This window comes from Apteryx mantelli, chromosome 4, assembly GCF_036417845.1.
Source record: "Apteryx mantelli isolate bAptMan1 chromosome 4, bAptMan1.hap1, whole genome shotgun sequence".
In the NCBI taxonomy this organism is placed as follows: domain Eukaryota; kingdom Metazoa; phylum Chordata; class Aves; order Apterygiformes; family Apterygidae; genus Apteryx; species Apteryx mantelli.
The window spans coordinates 35,930,717-35,950,100 of record NC_089981.1 but is presented as its reverse complement, the minus strand read 5'-3'; the positions used below and the strand labels follow the sequence as shown (position 1 = coordinate 35,950,100).

Here is a 19,384-nt window from a genome sequence, read left to right as displayed (position 1 = left end):
GTTTGAGGGCTTTATGAGTATTTTAAGCAAGTGTTTAAAGTTGATTGAGGACATTGTTCAAGACGTTGAGGATAATTTTTGTAAGCCATCTAATCAGAAGTGAAAAGCACATCCTGGATGTATCAATGGAACATTAGCATCCTTGTGCCAACACAAATAAAAAAGCAGCAAACAGTCATTCCAATTCTTTTTGAATATATTTTAAGGATGCTAAAGATTGGAAAGTCTGAAGTATTCCAAATCAGAAGCAAATGGGCCTTCAAGCCACCTGCAGTTTGACAGCCTGCAGGGAAATATGAAACTACAGTCATGGACCCTGAAATTTCATCCTGGAGAGCTGATCTGAATTGCTACCCCCAAGACTATCAGCTCTTACCTTTGACCTTCCCAGGCATGAATGAGTCCCATGATTTTCGTAAGGGAACAGAAGGGAAGGGAAGGACAGCCGTGAGTTATCAGAGACCAGGGTGCTGCACAGTAACAGCTCTGGCTCCCCTTCCTTGGTTACAGATCCATGTGGGTTTTCAGACACACGAACACCAAGGACCCTTTGGTTTATATTTTTTTCATGAGTTAATGTCAGCAGTTTTACTCTCTGGCCCTTTTTGTTTAGGCAGCGTTTATGTGCAAATATAGGATAATGGTGTCTTCAGATAATCTGTTTTCACGGTGGAGCGAGCAAAGCTAAAGGTGGTGTGATACCATAAAGATGAATTTAATGGCGAATTGTTCGAAGTTGTTCTTTAGGCAGAATTTAAGGGTAAAATAAACTATACAATTTCTTCTGTCTATTCTGCTTGTTGTTCTAGCACCAATACAAAAGGTGAAGAACAGGTGAAAGGACAATACTGCTAGCAGAATTGCTGAGGGGATGACTTCTGATGCATTAGAGGGAGGGGGTTTTGGATTTTTTTTTTTTCATGCTAGGTTCAATATAACAAGTGTCCAGAAATAAATCTTGCAGATAGGTAGAATATTCCTATGCATTTTCTTTAAGAAGAAAACGTCTGAAACAGTTTGCATAATTATGTAGTGCATTAAAAAGAGAGAGAGAGGAAAAAAAAAAAAAGTTTCCTTCCAAGTAGTTCTGAAAAATTTACCAGGAGGAATAGACAGGTTCTGGTATTCCTTTGAGTGAGGCTTTAATTTTGTAAAATCAAAGGTCCAATGTCTATTGACTTCATAAGGCCAGAATAAGAACTCTCTAGATGTTCCCCAAGTTTCTCTAAACTTTTATATATTTCTTATATAACATTTTTATGTAGCTTTTGTAGCAACTTTTATCCAGAAAAAATTGCTTTTAATGATTATATTGTCTTTTTCTGAGAGTTATGTGCTTGCTCTGCTGCCTCTCTAAGCCAGTAAGAAGACAATTTAACATAGTGCTGAGTGTCAGGAAATATGAGTTAGTCCTCAGAAAAGGTTGGGCTTAGTGGTGTGCTCATGATGTCTTCTTTGGATTTGCCTGAGAGAGACTGTCTTACAATACCTGTAGCTATTCCTAAATCTGAATATAGGGAACTCAGGAGACTGAAGACCAATTGCAGCTCTCTGCAAAATGTTTATGGGTTTTCAGTTCATCCTCGGTGGAAGGGGAATTAATACTCCATCACATATAGCTCCTCTGGTAAAATGTGAAATTAAAGAAAATAAAGGAAACTACCAATATTTTATGTTTAGTATCCCTAATTCTGGAGGATTATTTAAGTTTTGCTAGGCAATCATATGATGGAAGGAGACCACTATTGTTATATCAAAAATATCTATCCTGGTTTTATCCTTTATTTTATCCCGTTATTTTAGTAGTATCAGTTACGTGACAAGTTCACCTCATGCTTTTGATGCTTTATTATTTTAATTCTTAGTTTTTTCCGTTGTGGGACATCTGCACTGCAGCACACTTTGCTCCTTGCTGCTTGGAACACAAATAATTGATAGGTAACTATTGGATTATTTAATTAATATGGTAATGAATATTTGTTTTGGTGATATATTGATATATCAAAGTAATATATTGGAGTGAGATGTTCTGATTGAATGGTGGAGCCTTTTAATGAAATGAACATTAATGAATATATACTTTCAAAATGAAAAATATGTAGACCTACTATTCTCAGCTTGTAACTGAATACCTTTAGTCTTGGCAGGTCAGCAAGGTTTAGTATGTGACGTGCTGGTTTGAACACATGTTTTTCCATTTCTTTGGTGAGGTGCGCTCAAGGTGCCCACAGCTGGGCAACTTTTCAGCTTTTCATAAGAGGAAAATTGTAGATACTGAAGATTTTTGTTTTTAAAACATCAGACAGGCTCTGCTGCTGGTGACGTTCCTTAATCTCATAATACCAAAGTGCATAAACAAAAACCTGGGTATTAAACTAGCCATACAACTTGCCTACAAGTCATAATAAGAAAATGAGTTGGTTAAATTTGATGATTTTCCAACTATGAGGTTGTCCTTACTCTTTATGTGCCTGGTATTTTTTTTAATTCATAGCACCATGATGGAGAAGAGGGGAGAGGAGACAGTAAAATTGCAGGTGACAGATTTGCTGGCAAGAGTTTGCATGATTCAGGAAAAAATAAAAGGGAAATATAGGCTGAATGTTAGGAAACATTTCACTCTAATATGCTGATCTAGTAGACTGTGGAAATATCTCCCAGAGGCAGTGGCAGTTCCAAGGCTTGAGACGTTACGAAACTCGAATGGCTGAAGCACTATAAACTGATCAACAGGGAGCAATATGGGCTCGGCAGAATAAGACAGTAGAATATTCAATAAGCTGCTTTGGTTTCTAAATTTCTGTAAGAATATCTGGAATAATTTTAATCAAATGCAGGGGTTTAATTTCTTCAGTTGAAAAATATTAGGTTTTTTTTTGTAAGAATCTAAAGTAAATCATGTTATCATCAGAACATGTGAAAGAAACAAGAGAGGAAGAATTATATTGAATAGACTTTTTTTACTCACTTTTGAGCAGAACTAATGTAGAAATTAGCATGCAACAGCAGTTTTAAACATTTGGAAAACTTCTTGCTATAGGCCAACACTAATGTAATCTTATTTCATAACAGAAGAGCTTTAAATAGTGAGGAAATAATTTCTCATGTGAGCAATAATGCTCACAGGATCAGGACTTGTGTTTTCCACAAACTGGTTAAGAGCTTTGATCACCAGGCCACGGAGTGAAGCTCCTTCTTCTACTCTTGATCACGGTGACTCTGAGCAATTCAGCAATATCAGGGTTTAATTTCAAGTAACATAGAACGTGCTTAGGTGCTTGTGGTGCTGGGTGGCAGCTGACCAGGCATTTAGGATCTTGGAAGAAAATGAAGTGAATGGATCTTGGAAGTGAATGACTTTTTCAAGATGTTAATTTGAGAAATGTAGATCTGCTCATATACTAAAAGAATACAGGGTATGGTCTGGCAATGCAATAAATCTAACTTAATAGTATTAGATTTTTTAAAAGTGCCAGGTGACAGAAAGTAGGTATCTCATCACTAAGACAAGTCACATTAAAAAAAAAAAAAAATGGAGTGAGGGAAGCTAATTTAACTGGCTGACCTTATACTGCATTATTTGCCCTCCCTCAACCAGAGCAAATGTCGAGTGTACTTCGGCGAATATCCAGCTAGATCTAAATGAAATATATACTGCTGGGTGCTCCCACAGTGCATGTTTTTGGCATGATTGCAGGATACCAGCTTGAATTTAGAAAGAATACTTCCAGTGATGTATCTGTGCCTGGAAAAGCATTGTCTGTACATTTATAGGACTCATTTGTATTTGTGTGTGTGTATATATTTGTATATATATATACACATACACACATTGTGTGTGTGTATACATGTATATAAAACTAAACTATCTGTAATTGTAATTTCTCATCTTGTTGCCTCAGGGTTATTTCCCTGTATTTTTTAAAAAGCAAGTGTTGCAATTTTTATTTCTAAAACAGTCATCTGCTTATGGCTGATCAGTGAATTTTTTTTTCATTAAGTTCAGTTATTAAACAGTGGAACAGATGTTCACAAGATGCACATTGACACTTTTGTCAAGTAAAGTAGAATTATTTAAATTTTATATGAACTGAGATAGCAGCTTAGGTAGAAAGAGAGGGAGTTTTCCTAGGTATGTCATTTTGTTGATAGGTGTATTTTTATTAAAAGCAGAATTAAATGTAAAATTCCAAAGACAACAATGAAATTAAATTATGTGGCTAGCTGAGACACAAAGATTAACCTGACTGTATTGTAAGAGACGATGGAAAGGCATTCAGTGCCTTTCCAAACGTAAAAGGCTTTGCTGTTTGTCTAAGGAGACTAATGTAAGTGAACTATATTTAAGGGTAATAACATTGAGGTCATAGTTAAAGCTTCTTTAGATGTGCAGTAGAAAACCAGACCAAAAGGTGGTATTATATGTGTAAATTATGAAGAATATCAGAACTGAAAAGGGTAATGTTACCTATCAGAAGGCAAATGGTTTTAGTATGAATAGATTTCCTATTAAAGACTAAAACCTGTAGATTAGATGTGAAAAGTAAACTCTGTGCAGAGGACACATCCATATTTATGCAGTCTATGTTTGAACAGTTGTAAAGAATAATTTAATAATGTTGTTTTCACAGGATTTAGTAGCTTCCTTTCCGCATTACAGCTGTATAAATCCAACAAGGATTCATCGCGCTAGGTAAAGTGCCTATTGAAAGACAGCTTGAAGAAGAAAAAAAGCTCAACTCACCTGTCTATGCTTTTGGGAGGAGTTAAGTTTTCTATAGGGTCAGTCACAAGGTTTTGAACGTTCTCGCCTCATACAGTAAACTCTTTGCTTTTCTGGCCTGTGTGCTTTTAAGTGTATCAGTACAGGCTTTGTTTCTTTGGGTTGTTATTTTCAATCTCACATTACACATGAGGATTCAACCTACTGTTTCATCTCCTGGAGGCTGTATATCTAAGCCAGCTACAAGTTTTCAGAAGTCTCCTTTTGCCCTTTTGCTCATTGGAGGGAGCTGACAGTTGCATGTTTTCCCTGATGAGAGATTGATTCTAAGTGACCAAACATCTGCCAAAAAGCCACTAGATGATTGTTTTGTTTTATTTATGGTGATTACATGAAAAAAAGCAAAAGGAAGTTAATGCAAAGGGCCTGGCAAAGGGTTCTCTAGCTGCTAGCGGTGCTGAAACCAAACTAATGCAACAGCACTGCTATCTTTTCATGGGTGATTAAAGTTAGAGCAGTTAGGACACTTTAGTCTACTAAGCAGTCATAACCTGGTATGGGCATTTAAGTATTGCTTTCTACTTGAACTGTTAATAAACCTGGACTGGAACATGTGATTGTACATTATTCTCAGTAGGTAAGGGTGAAATATTCTGACCAAATACTCCGACCCACAAATAATGAAGTGTCAGATTACAAAAACTTTTCCTCGGTTCCCCCCGAATCCCAAAATGTTTCATGTTCACATTTCAAAAAATGCTTGTGTTGGGAAAAGACAGAAAAGCAATGGTATGATGTTCTGCTATCATTGTCAGTGATTTCCATCTCAAGTTTGCTTATTTTATAGTTTTAAAGATTCTTGTCTGCAACTTCCAGGTATGGTGATTCAAAACTGAGATTCATCTTTCTCTCACTTCAATATAAACCATGCTCACACGTGCACATCTGCAACCAAGAATATCTTTGAATGATTGCTTTAGAAACATCTGGGCAATCATGTACTTTGCAAGTGTAAGCAGTGATTTTAGTAAATAATTCTGTTTGTTTCATGAAAAGGAATATAGTCTGCTCTTTTCTTAACTACCATTGCTTAAAAAAAAAAAAACAAAAAAAACCCAGCCAAATCCGTGACAACTTTCTCAAGATACTTACTGGGTAAAAAAGATTTCTTAGTTTACAGTAAGGTGCCTTAAATTATAAATTGCAAGTAGAGCAGGAAAGTAAAACAAAACAAAACAAAAAACCCCTTAAGTTTATGGAATGTAACTGACCACAGATTTCTTCATTGGCATTTGCTGAAAGAAACATCCATCCAAGTTTATAGTCTTAGACTGACTTTCTAATGCTCTGTGGATTATACTCCAATTTTCTCTTTGTTTTAAGTTTCCTTTGCAGTCAGGGACGTTTATGTACCATAAATAAATAATTGAAGTGTTTATAAAAGTTGTATTTCAAAGACAGGCTTTGTAAATCTAGAGGGAAAGCAAAATCAATTTTCCTTTGTCCTGACGTAGTACATATTACTCATTGAGAAACAGACTCAGTGCTGATTTTGAAGACTAAAAGCCTAACTTATAAAATTTAAGAAAACAACACTCAGAGGTGGAGTGATCTCTGGGGGCACAAAGCTTTCTTGTTAGTAGGCACTTGTCTCCATTGCATACTGAAAATTAGAAGCTGTTGAAATTTGTACTGTATCTATTCAGTCATGTCAGTAAAAATAATAGAAGAGTCAGAACAGCTGACTAAGTTTAAAACTAAGAGAATAACATTCCATAAAAACAAATGATACTGCAATTTACATTATGTGTCAGTGTAGAAACAGCTTGCAATTAGAATATTACTGATGACCTTCACATGCAGAATACTGCTAAATTGTTCTGTTTGATTAATATACATTTTGCACCCAAATTTTGTCTTCAAAACTGTCATTATTTTTTTCAGTTATAGATTGAGATTTGTTAAAGTGAATTTGTAAATAGGAAAATATCTGCAGTAAGACTTGGTGCAATAAGACTGGAAGAGACAGCTTCAGCTAACTTTTAAAAGGACATTCACTTGCTAAAATGATAAATATTCACAGTAATCCCAGGTGGATATGCTGATAATGAAAATTCCTTTTGCAGAATGGTGTAACTGGATATTCAGAGGTCAGATTTAATCTGTGTATAACTACATAGTGGAGTTCCTAGGAATGGGTTTAGCTTACTCTGCCCTCGTATAGTTATACCTCAAAACAAATGGAGTACCCTGAGAGTTTTTGACATCTGAAGGTATCAGAAAGCTACTGGCATTTCATGGTGTTTATGGCATGGTACAGTGGCATGCTTAAGTCGGTCAGCTTCTTCCAGAATACTCCCCTAGTACAGGACTGGCAGCATAGTTTAGCATAAAGTAATTGTTCAGTTGTCTATCTGTATTTATTATATTGCATATATATATGTGAAGCCTTCTGAAAAGTGCTAATCTAATGCCCAGGAGACTGCATTTTGGTTGCTGAGAATTCAAGAGGGGAAGAATAAGAAAAGCAACTGACTGGGGATCTTTGCTTAAACCCACTCTTGAGAGTCCTGTTAGTATTACAGAAGTATAAAAGTCAAGGTATATTCAGTGTTGTGGAAGAATATAGGGGTCCTTGAATCAATGAGTAATCTAAGTTGCAAGACAAATTTATTTATAAATTCATCTTTTTTTTTTTTTAATTGAGCTGCACTTGGTTGGTTTAAAAGAGACAATTTCTTAATGTAGAAATTGAGGTCACCAAAATGGGCTAATCCAAGATTTTGCTGGCCAGCACACACACAGGTGCAGAGTTGAATTTTACTGACTCAAACTATATGGGCACTGTTCTTGGGCATAATACTAAGAGTCAAAGCTTCATATTAGAGATAATCTTGTCCAGAATTAAAACCTTTAAGAGAGTATAATAGCTAATAGCTCTGACAGTTATATCTTATTTCCTTTTTTTTTTCTCTCTCTCTTTAACAATTCTGACATATACTTGTTCCTCTCTTTGGCTTTTCCTGGTTGTTTGTGTGGAAATAAGATAGGATATGACAGTCTCAAACCAGCTAGCTGCTTCATTGCACTCCTGCCATTTCTGTAATCTAGCTGAGCAGATAGAAATTGCTAAATACTTAATTACCTTTAATCATACATGGAACTAGTTCATACCAAATTTCATCTTTCCTTGAACTGAAGTCTTCTGATTTATCCTCTACTTAACTGCCAGAGTCTGTCCCACAGATGCATTGCTGTCAATAGTGGTATGAATTTATTAGAAACTTTATGTCTATGCCAGTCTTAATACTCTGTGTTCTCTGTCATATTTTGTGTTGAGCTCAAAAAGTGACAGTCAACTTTTAAGTTCTTTGGAAAGTGGGCTTTGGAAACTTCAGGAAGTTGGATGGCTTTTACTACTTGTTTTTTTATACTTCACCCAGCTTTTCTTAATTTTAAGAGCCAGGAAGAGATTATATATATCTATACTCAGCAAGGGATTGTACTCATCCTAGACTTTTCAAACCACTGACCCTCACCTACTGTCCACCATGCCAATATCCATTTCCACAAGTAAAAATATGTTTCAGAGGAATTCTAATCATGGTTTAAAACAAACAAACAAACAAAAGCAGCCGTGCAAGTAAGTCTTGTATAGCTGTGTGCCCCTTTCCCTTTCAAGAAAGAGGATTTAGTTCTGTGACTCACTGTGGCAAATTGGTTGTTGTTTTTTTGTCTCTCTCCCTCCACCTAATATTTTGTATTACATATTTTGAAGGAAATTTATGCATATTATAGCATATTTAAGTAAAAAATTAGGTTAGAGGATCCTATTTTATGCAAATTGGTAAATATCAGAATTTACAAGACAATAGCATGAAACTTGTGCTAACTGAATGCCCATGGGAGAGTATAATTGGCTGCTTGGGACAGATGGCCTTTAAATGCTCAAACAAACCATGAAAACTCATGGGGATACTTTAAAGTGATTGCTTAAGACAGTGTTGCCAGTTGCAGGTATTTTTTTTTTTAATGCAAGGTTTCACTTTAAACAAAAGCATGACATTTTAATGGCAAAGGAGACCATCAAGCTTCATATACTTCTTGTGATGTTAAAGAGGAATGCAAGTGATGACCCCTCTGCCTGAAACTAACTGCCCGCTTTATCAGGATGAAATTCCTCCTTGACCTCTGTGCATCAGCAGATTAAAATGAGAGTATTCTCTCCAGCTTTTCACGTTGATTGCACCTAATGTGCTTACTGCTACTGAGGTGAGTCAGCTCCTAAAGTGACATATACCTTGTTAAAAATCACACATAGCTGGAGCAATAACAAAAACCGTAGGTGCTTCTCTATAAAACTTAATGCAGTGGATTTTCTTTTCATTGCGTGTCAGAACTAGAAGGCTAATATGCTGCAAGTAGTCTAGCACAGGCAAGATTTAACTTATAAAATGGTAATTTCTTTTATTCCATTCTAAAGAAAAATATGAACCAAAATCTCAGATCTGCATAATGCTAAATTATGGAAGGTTTGAATTCTTGGCATACTGTTTATTCTATAAGCCCGTGATTAGTTTGACTGCATGACCAGTATTTGAGATAATTTTTCTGATAACATCATTTATTCCTATTGAGGATAACCAGGTTATGTACAGGTGCTGTTTAGTTACTACCAGGCATTTGTAATGTGTCCTCACATTATCTCTTCATACTAACTTTACCCATTGTCTTTATATAGTCATCTCACAGGCTCAAGCCAAGATCTTCATTTTCCTTTACTCTTGGTGGATGAACATAATACAAACAATCTGAAACCACAGTTTCTTGAAATAAATAAAGGACATACACAAATTTAGAGAAAACTCAAAATATATCAAGAGAATAAAATAGTTTGCTGAGAGCTGAGTAGCTACCAGCTACAGTTTAGTTAGAAAGATTGTAATTTTTTCCTACCATCTAAGGAAAATTTTTTATTTTTGCAGTTTTTAATTTTGCAGCAGCAAGTGGAAATTGGAGATGTTTTGTGTTTCATGAAAGAGATGCAAACTCAAAAAATTCCATGCTTTTTCATCAGTTACATCTGTAACGTTGGCAAAGTAAGCTGAAGATAATTAATGCTGAAACTTCAATTTAATGTTAAACCTTATGCTTTTCCTAAAGTCTTATGTTGACTGAAGAGACACTCACTCACTTTCATCTCTGTTAGGTATCCAAAATATCATTTGATATCGCGCAAGTATTTTCTTTTCTCATATAGCTGTCATCTGAGCTGTCTATTGCTAAAATAGATCCGAATGATATTAAATAGCATATTTAATGACTTAAATGACTGTCTTTCCTGAAGTATGTATTCAAAGTCTGTTAAGGGAATCGTAAGATTCCTGTTTAACTTCAAGATCTTAGATCTGATAATAAAATAGTACTGATGTGTTACAGAGTTGAAATTCTTTTTTCCCCTTTTTAGAAAGAGAGTTACAGGAAGGAGCATTAAAAAAAAAAAAAAAGGATTCAGACTGCAGTTGTACCAGGAATGGATGTCTCATTTCACTGATCAATCTTCAAAACAAAAGTTTTTAAATGAAAAAATATGTTGTTTTAGAATTACCTGAAATGCTTGCTTTTTGCCTGAAGTGGCATATGAGAGTTGGATCAGCATTTCATTCCACCTAAAACAATATTCATTGGATTGATTTCATTCTGGATTTTATGGAACCTTTGAAAAGTGTGGTTACATTTCAAATAAAAATTACCATTTTGAGAAGGGTAGACAGACTGTTTTGACTTATCACCTAATTATATCATAATGAGATTTGATTCATCTTAGCATATCTGTCAGTTTTAGTTCATACTGCGAGGAGGTTTAGGTGGAGGGAAACTGTGGAATGGAATACATTTTACAAAGTTCAAGTAGCTCTGAATCATCCTTCTCTCAAATTGCTGGCTGTCACAAAACTTCATACTTTTAAAGGTTCGCTCAGTTTCTTGTGTGGAATATCTTTCAAAACAAAAAAAATCTCATGCCATTATACATCATTCAACTCATGTTAAATGCATCCTTTTTGCTTCCTATTCATCACAGACAATATACCTCTGCCAGTGTTTCAGTCTGATGATTTGTGTACTCAGGTGCAGCACATCATTTGGCTGTATAACACATCAATTTATCAATATTAGGAGAAAGCAAATGATTATGTAAGTGGACAGGGGACCTTCCCACACTCCATTTTGGAATCTAGAACCAGTGTTGGAATTGATTGAATTTGGATGAACTAAGACTGTTTTCAAATGTCTTGAGGAATGTTTTGAGGATCTCATGCTTTCATTTTCTGTGTTAGACAGGGCTATGAAGAACTGGAAAGACAGCTGAAAGAAGTCTTTAAGGAAAGGAGCAATATCCTTCGTCAACTCTCGAAGACTTCCAAAGAACTTGAGGGAATTAAAGTAAACCTCCAGGTTAGCTTATGTCTTGGTTTTTCTGACAGAGGATTACTTGCCTTGATTTGTTCGTATTGCTATCTATTTACTGTGAAAAGTGAATAAAATGAATAGGTATTATTTTCTTGATCTTGTACATAAAACTAATATTTTTAAGGTAAAAGTAATCCAAATGGGTTGGACCCTTTGTCCAGTCATTCAAAAACTGAAGCAAATGTGAAAATAGAATATAGTAGGGCAAAAGAAAGAAAGGAGAAAGAATAAACTTAGTGGAACTACTGCACATTTACCCCAGCAGCCATTAACAAAAGGAGATGCTCTGATGCCATCAGCTACATCTTTGCTGACAAGTTGCGTACACTCGGCTAATTTGGCTGCTCCCTTTACCTAGCTGATGTGCTGTCTGTGCTGAGTGATTAGATTTACTGCGGGGCATTTAGGTCAGAAGCCTAGCTGACAAATTGTACTAGATGAGCCTGCAGCTAGACAGGTAGAGCTGAAAGCACCTATGCATTTAATTTAGGAGGTTGTAGGTGTCATGGGTAGGCTGAACTTAATGGCAATGCTTAGATTAACTCTGCAATGAAATCAGCCCCTCAAAGTGAGAAGCATCCTGCTCTGAATTTGTAGTCCTGAAATCACCAGATGTTCACTTCAGGGCATGCCTGTCTTCTGATGTAGTCTGTTGACCTAATGTTAACATTCAGACTGATTATCATTTGAGATTTCTTTGTCTCTGCATTTTATTTCATTTTAAAGGACAATATTTTCCTGACGTTGCATTTTTATTTTCATGTTCATGTAAGCTAGATGGGACAAAAATAGGGATGCTACTCCATATGTTGGATATTCACAGGAGTATACTGGTACTGTGTATCAGTTTACTGTATTATATTCCAGACTTTTCTGGTGCCAATTTATTTGAACTGCGGCCTATTGAACCTTTTCTCTCTCTCTCTCTCTTTTTTTTTTTTTTTGAGTCCTTTACCATTCCTTTATTATTGTTTTTTTCTCCTTCTTACTTTTTAAGAGAAATGCATTTCTCCTTGTAACACAGTTATGCTAGAATGAGATTTCCTGTGCAGCAAAACTAAAGGTAGTACTCAGCAAAGCTATTCTATCAGAGATTAGGCAAAGGACTGTAGTTATCTTCTGTATACATATATTTGTCATACACTTCTAATGCTTTTAGCCATTTGTTTGTTTCTAAATCTCCTTATTGTATTTGATCAAGTCTCTTTTAATTTTTGAGTGTGCAGCTGTGTGCAGTTAGCAATGCTGAATTATGGTAAAAGTCAGGCTATTCCTTTTTTTCTTGCAAATGGTAATGTGCGTAATTCACTGGGAGCCTTTTATGAAAGATGTTCCAATTAATCATTTTGCAGATGAATAACATTAAAGATCTCTTTGGTAATACATTTCCTACTTTGTTATCAGTCTTTGAAAGATGATGAAGCATCAGCCAAGAATGACGTGCAGAAGCTTCTGGAACTGGGTCAAAAGCAAAGGTAAGGCCCAGCCTCCACCCTTTTCTTTCAGGTTCCAGACTGAAAACTCTAAGACCATGAAATTCCTTTAGTTCAACCTGGAAGCACTAGTGTACTCCAGAGTCTACTTACCATAACAGTAAAATAAGGGCAGGGAGGGCTATTTCGGAATGATTTTCAAATGAACAACATATTAGCTGATAATGGACACACTTGACTTCTTAGATATACATGAATAGCATTAGGAAGAGATATTAGAATACAACAGTGAGATATTTGCCATTGACAGGGATTTTGAATCTCTCAGGAAAGTTCAGACATGAATTTTTATCTATTCAAATGAACAAAATCAGAAGCCTTCAAAAATTACTAGTGGATGATAAACCCCAGTTTATGAATTTACCTTTGAGTGTCCTAATCTCTAGAGTTAGAAATGGTATTACAAATGTATTAAATCTTTTTAATTAGATGTTCACACATGTAGATGCTCAAAATCATTAGTCATCATGCAAATGTAGGAATACTCCCACTGGATATCTGTGAGGAGTGGGATGAAGACAGAGATGTATTCCCTTCAATTTTTTCACTGAACACTTAATAAAAGAGTGACTTTACATGGCTGGGAATGCAAGCCTGAGCCTTAGTCACGAGCTATCATAACCTAACTATCATTATTCAACAGAGAATGAGCTAGTTCTAATTCTTGGAGTTCAGACTGATAAATCACTGTATCAGTACAAATTTAGCAACAAGCAAACATAACTAACATAGGCATCACTTTCTCTGAAACAATATAATGTGATGAATGCATCTATATCTGGCATCTTTCTGTAGAAAGAAAACATTTATTGAAAACTTAATGAGGTACAGTGTATTTCTTTAATTGTTAGAAATGTGATATCATGTTTAATAGAAGATCTGTAGCACGTATGAAATTGCATTGCTATAGAGAAGGCTTGTGTTAAAATGACCTTCAGTTCTTCAATACAAAACAGATTAGAGCAATAATACAATACCATGGAAGTTTTTCATTTTTACTTCAGTGGAGATGGATCAGATACCTAAGGGACTTTCAGATATTCTAGACAAATCTATTGAATGATGAAAGCAAGACTTCGGCTAATACCCTATTTAAGCAAATACATGTTACATAGCTTGTATGCAACTGAAGGTACACATTTCAGCCTCATAGCTGCCCTTGTCATGGACTCTGTCCTTCATACATGATTCTGGTTTTGTGCAGCTTCTATGAAATAAAGACATTAGTTGATTAAAAGCGTTAATGGACTTTTGAGTAAATTTTTAAATGGACTTTCTCAGTTGCAGATGTGAAATTTGAGTTCTCTAAGGGGAAATGTGTATTTCTTAGCCACGTACTACTAGGTATTCTTCCCAATCTCCTGCTCAAATCACCCCTCAAAATCCCTCAAGGTCCATCCAAAAATACCTGTTAACTGCTGCTTCTAAGGGAGTCAGCTATTGAGTATACTTCAGAACAGCATTTTCCAGAGGTACACCCGTATTCAATATTCATTATGCTACTGAGCAGTCCTCACCCTCCTGAAGAGAAGAAAAAAGAAAAGGGTTTTACTTTATACTCCAAGAAATGCCTTGGAACTACTGTGGGTACCTGACTACTGTTAACAGGCTCACTGGATTTTAGTTGCATGGAAGTATGGAAGTCCAGGATAAGAAGCTGCTGTTGACAATGTGCCAAGGATCTCCCCTCCCAGAATTTAACTAATGAAGGGTCACAGTTTATCTGCCAAGAGCTTCATCTACAGTAAGTGAACAAGAGTGCACTTACTGCTATGTTTAAATCCATTGTAATTGAACCAAAATACAGAATATATTTGGAATGCATTGCATTGTTAATCTTATGTTCTAGTTGCTTTGGACATATGTGAGCTGCATTTGGTCAGTGAGCGCTACTTTGATTGTTCCTTACAATGATGGATGATACAGTAAAGTTTAGGGTGCTAGAATCTCAGCTCGTGGCGAATTGATGTAGCTCTGCCAGCTTCAGATTAGATTTTTTTTGAAATCCCTTTTGTGTGAATTCTTCAGTACTTCCCAAGTTGTAATTAAAATTGGGCACTTACTGTGATGTTCAAATTCTGTTATTTCAGTGCACCATCAGCATTTTGAGCTGATCACATCTGTTTATACAATACGTGAGCTGTACTGTGCTGATGGTGTGTTGGTTTCATGCTGCTCAGTCACTGTTTCAGTTAAATCTGTGTGTTCCTGTGTAAATTAGTGTTCATGAAGCTGCTAAAAGTAATAGAGATACAAGCTAGAAAGATGATCCAGAAGCTCACAAAGTTTTCTTCTGGTATGAACCAGATGCTTTTCGCTTGAGTTCAGTTTTCATCAAGCTAAATTATCACCTGTATGTAAGCCAAGTTCAGTGTTGGTTCTTGTTTCTGAAGGTTTGTGCATGCAGACAACAGCCCTGACAAAGCTCTGGAGCGTTTCTGAGATTTTTCACTCTTGTACTTCACCATGTCTCCGTAAGGCTGCTGTGGGCAGAATGACACGGCCAGCAGAGGATCTGTCTACCATGGTTATCAGTAGAGAAATTCTGACTCCATCAGTGACGTGAATTTTTTTGACCCAAAGCCCAATCAAAACAATATCTTTTTGTTTCTTCTCCAGTCACGTGCTAGAATATTCTGCTGAGTTTTGTGTTGTCTGTTTCTAGAAAGAGTCAAGTGAAGGTTTAATTTTATCAGCTTTTTTTTTTAATAGTGTAAACACTTTCTCATTGATAATAGTGTGTGTTCAGCAGCCCACTTTCTTCACTTTTATTTTGCCAGTCCTTTTAGCTAGAAGTTATACACTGGCAGATGTTATGCACAGCAGGATACTCAGTAGATGTAAAAGGTAGCCAATTTCCATTACAGATAATTTTTGTCTTGTGTTAGCACTGGAGTTCATGGGGTCATAATGATTTTATTAGCAAGACAAATAGACACAGCACATCTGTCTGTCACTCTGAATAATTAAAAGTGCCTTTTATTGAAACTAAAGAATTATTTCTTAATGGACACTTGTAATGAAGTTTGTGTTCTGTGTTTTCAACAAACTAGGGAAGAAATGAAATCTCTCCAGGAGGCCTTTCAAAAGCAGCTTAATGAGGCAGCTGAGAAAGCAGAAAAGCAGCAGGCTACCGTGAGTGACTCCTTGTCCCTCCTTCATTATTTTTGTTTATTTCTTCTGTCTTTTTTTATCCTCCTGCCTTGAGAATTTTCCATTATCTCAAATACCTTTGTATGGAAAAAACTTTGATTTCCAGTATGCATCAGTTCTCTACAAGCTGCAGAAGAAAGGAGCTGAAGAAAGTTCAGATGATTACAAGTACTAAGATATTCATCTTCACTAGTTTCTGTGGGATTTAGGTATATACACTCTTGGAGATTTGGGCCTAAGTCTTTGCCCTGAAGAGGTAACAAGACCTTCTTGTCTCATCCATACCAATGCACACTGTCATACCTCCATTGACTTTTTTGAAATCACTGAAGATTTTCAGCAAGAAAAGGAACAGGTATACCAAAGAGTCCAGTTTTCACTACAATAGATCTAACTATTAATATAGGAAGGTATTAAGTTTCATTGAGATTTCATGCTTTAAAGAAGTTCTGTTTCTGGATAAATTATACAACTGGCTGGATTTTTCTGTACTGCTATTATGCTGTGGGGCATAAATAGCCTGATTTTGCTATGGCATAAAAAATTAAAACCATGGTTTTTGGTAAATTTGGTAAAACCAAAACCATGCTTAATGCTTAGATGTAACTAGGAAATTTTTCCTATGGTGGTTGGTAGTACTCTAATAACAGGAACATCATTGCACGTAGGTTGACTAGATGACCTCCAGAGGTACCTTCAAACTTCAGCTATTTTGTGATTCTGATTCTGTGGACTTGAAAACAAACTGCCAGGAAGTTTCGTAGATCTGTTTTTAGTTTCGTCTTGGATAATCACTGTTTTATTTAGTAATGTTTTGCTGTTTTTCAGCCTCATGAGGGTGCTTCCAAGAAAGAGGTTTAAAAAAAATTACAAAATTTAGCAAGTACTTACCAATGCCATAATGTGATTTGATGTGGCTTTGTGTCCTTGGTGGACAAGACATGAGTGTGTTATTTTTATTATTAATTTAATTATTAGTTTGGGAAATAAAGATATTCCCACTGAAGTTAATGGATGCACTTCAGAGTGTTCAGAGAGAACAGAGATCTTGTGTCCAGTTCAGCAGTTGACCTGTGCAGCAGTCATGTTAAGTCTAAATTTAATGTCAGGTTTTTAGTGTCATACCTTGGATTCTTAGTATCTGAATCACCTAGACCAGGCAGCTGGCCAGAATGCACCACTAGTGCCTTCAGGTCCATATATAAATGTAATCCAAGATAGAGGAGGAAATGGAGGTTTGTGGAATGCGCAGGTCGTGCACTGGCATGGAGTCAGGATGCAGAAGGACCTCCCTAGTTTCAGGAGCTGGGAAAGCTCTTCTGGGTCCCTCAGTTTAAACTTAAACATTGGCATTACAAATGTTAAGCATGAATTTTTGTGTACTGTTGGATTATCATTTATATGGGTCATGCTGTATTTTGGTTTAAAAAAAAAGAAATATGTTTTACATGCTACCTCCCATTTGGAAACAAAGTAGCTTTCAAACTGAAGAATTGAAAGAAAACTGGGAAAAAAGGGAATAAATACAATTTTTGGAAGCACATTTTTCTTTGTTGCTTAGAAGTCTGAAGGATAAAGATAACATTTTACCTATTCTTTTTCTTCCACAACATACACTTACTGGATTGTTAGTACTTTTGTTTTTTTTCTCTAGAGAGAAAAAAACCAACCTCTTTTGGTAGTAAACTAAATGCTTTATTGAACTTCAAAAGTTTAAAATATTTTTTAGGTTTTCTGGATATTCAGGCCATCATATACCCTGGAAAAAAATTGCACATTTTTAAGATGGTTTTGCACTGAGGCAAGATATATTGTCCTGCAATAAGAATAAATGAGAACCTAGTTCTCTCTGCTAAGTACTCAAAACATGCTGACCCAAAGTTATCTTTTTTTCAGGTGCACTGATAAATTTCCAATAGCTTTGACAACACAGCAAATAGCAGTCCTACAAATTAAAGGTGGAAAGCATGTTTTGTTATTTAATCTCTATATTAGCTTTTAACAGTTCTTCAAGACTTTTCATCTGTGGGCTGAATGTACCTTAGATGCAGTGAACAGACAATTTGCTCTGTTGTTTTAGTGATATAATGCTCTGTATTTTTAGCTTCTACAGCAGCACTTTCCATGGAAAATTCAACCTAGACAATAACACTGGGGAAGAATACAAAATTTGTTCTTCAAAAGTCGAACAAAATCTACTCTTAACTATAATGCAAAAATATGCAGTGCAAATAACAGGAAAAAAAAATCTCCATTTGAGTTGAGAACAGAATTTGACTGGAAGTGTTGTCAACTGGTTAGAAAAAAAACCCTGAACTCTTCAGCTCTATTTTAAAACTTGCCAATAATAGAATATTAAATTTGCCACTGATTTTAAGGAAAGCTGAACTGAGTCCTTGGTTTGTGACTTTTTTTTTTTTAATGCCTCAGGGTAAAATGTACATAATAAAACAGCAGTACAGTGAGACTGAATGAATATTCAAAAAATGCTTCAGGATCCTCAGAGGAAAGCTGCAGTAGAAATAAATATTATTGCTGTCGCACAGTGTTACTTTACACCCGTTTTCTCCATGTGTTTTGCATTTTTCTGAAAGCAAAATGAATGTTATGGAAGAAGGTCTAGGTACTTTGAGACAAGCCTAGTTTGAGCCTGGGAGCTTGAATTTAATTCTAATTTAATGAACTGGTTTAATGAACTTGTTTCTAATCAAACTTAAGCACATTTTACTCTACAGGATTTGATGAAGTAAATCTTGATTTACACCAGTGTAAATAAGAAAAGGATTACATTTCTAAAGGCCTTATGCATAAAAAACTGGAGTAAAAAAAATATGTTTTTTCTGTTCTTGCCAAGGAGCTATAATACAATGCTTCCTGTATTTTAATTGGTAAATTAGTGCTGTATATTTTCAACAGGGAACTCCTGCCTGAAGATAACGACTGCCTATATTATGTAAAAGCAAAAGTATGTGATATAATTTAAAAGTATTTCAAATCAAATTACATGAAAAGTAACCTTGAAAGAATTCAAGGACTCTGACCAAAACCAAAAGAACAGAGAAGACTGCACAGTTAAAAGCAGGCTAGCCACACCAATGCTCTTCATGTCCAAGTTTTGTAGAACATACGTCAAGACTCTTCACTATCAGCACTGTACAAATGATTCATCAGAGAAAGACAATAAAGGATAGCACAAGTGTCATCGAAGTTATTGTGCATGTTTAAGTTTATCCTTTTTTTAGTCTTTTAACATTAGAGAAGCCAAGAATATTAGGACAGGTAAGAAGCTGCCTTTTGGAGGATCGGCTGAAGCCTCGACAGGGAGCAGCATATTTTCTCACAGGACAGCCCAGTGAAGCTGCTGCTAGTAATAACAACTTTTTGAGAAGAAAAGTAGCAGTTCAGGCTTGAGGAGTCAGAGAGAGGCCTAAAGACGTTGCTGTCCTCGAAGATACTAACCATGCTGAGGCCCTTGGCTGGAGTGAGCTCTCCCATTCTGGGTCCTTCATCTTCTAAATCTGCAGCACCAACATATGAAGAGCAG

General features: G+C 35.8%; 1 protein-coding gene across 2 annotated transcripts in view; it reads left to right on the top strand.

Moving 5' to 3' along the window:
- Positions 1 to 19,384, top strand: part of LUZP2 (leucine zipper protein 2) — a 215,419-nt gene that overhangs the window by 85,929 nt on the left and 110,106 nt on the right. For both annotated transcript variants that reach the window (XM_067295534.1, XM_067295533.1), the window contains exons 2-4: positions 11,062 to 11,179; positions 12,599 to 12,669; positions 15,741 to 15,822. In XM_067295534.1, the coding sequence (XP_067151635.1) occupies positions 11,062 to 11,179; positions 12,599 to 12,669; positions 15,741 to 15,822 (271 nt within the window). The remainder of the gene's footprint in view (positions 1 to 11,061; positions 11,180 to 12,598; positions 12,670 to 15,740; positions 15,823 to 19,384) is intronic.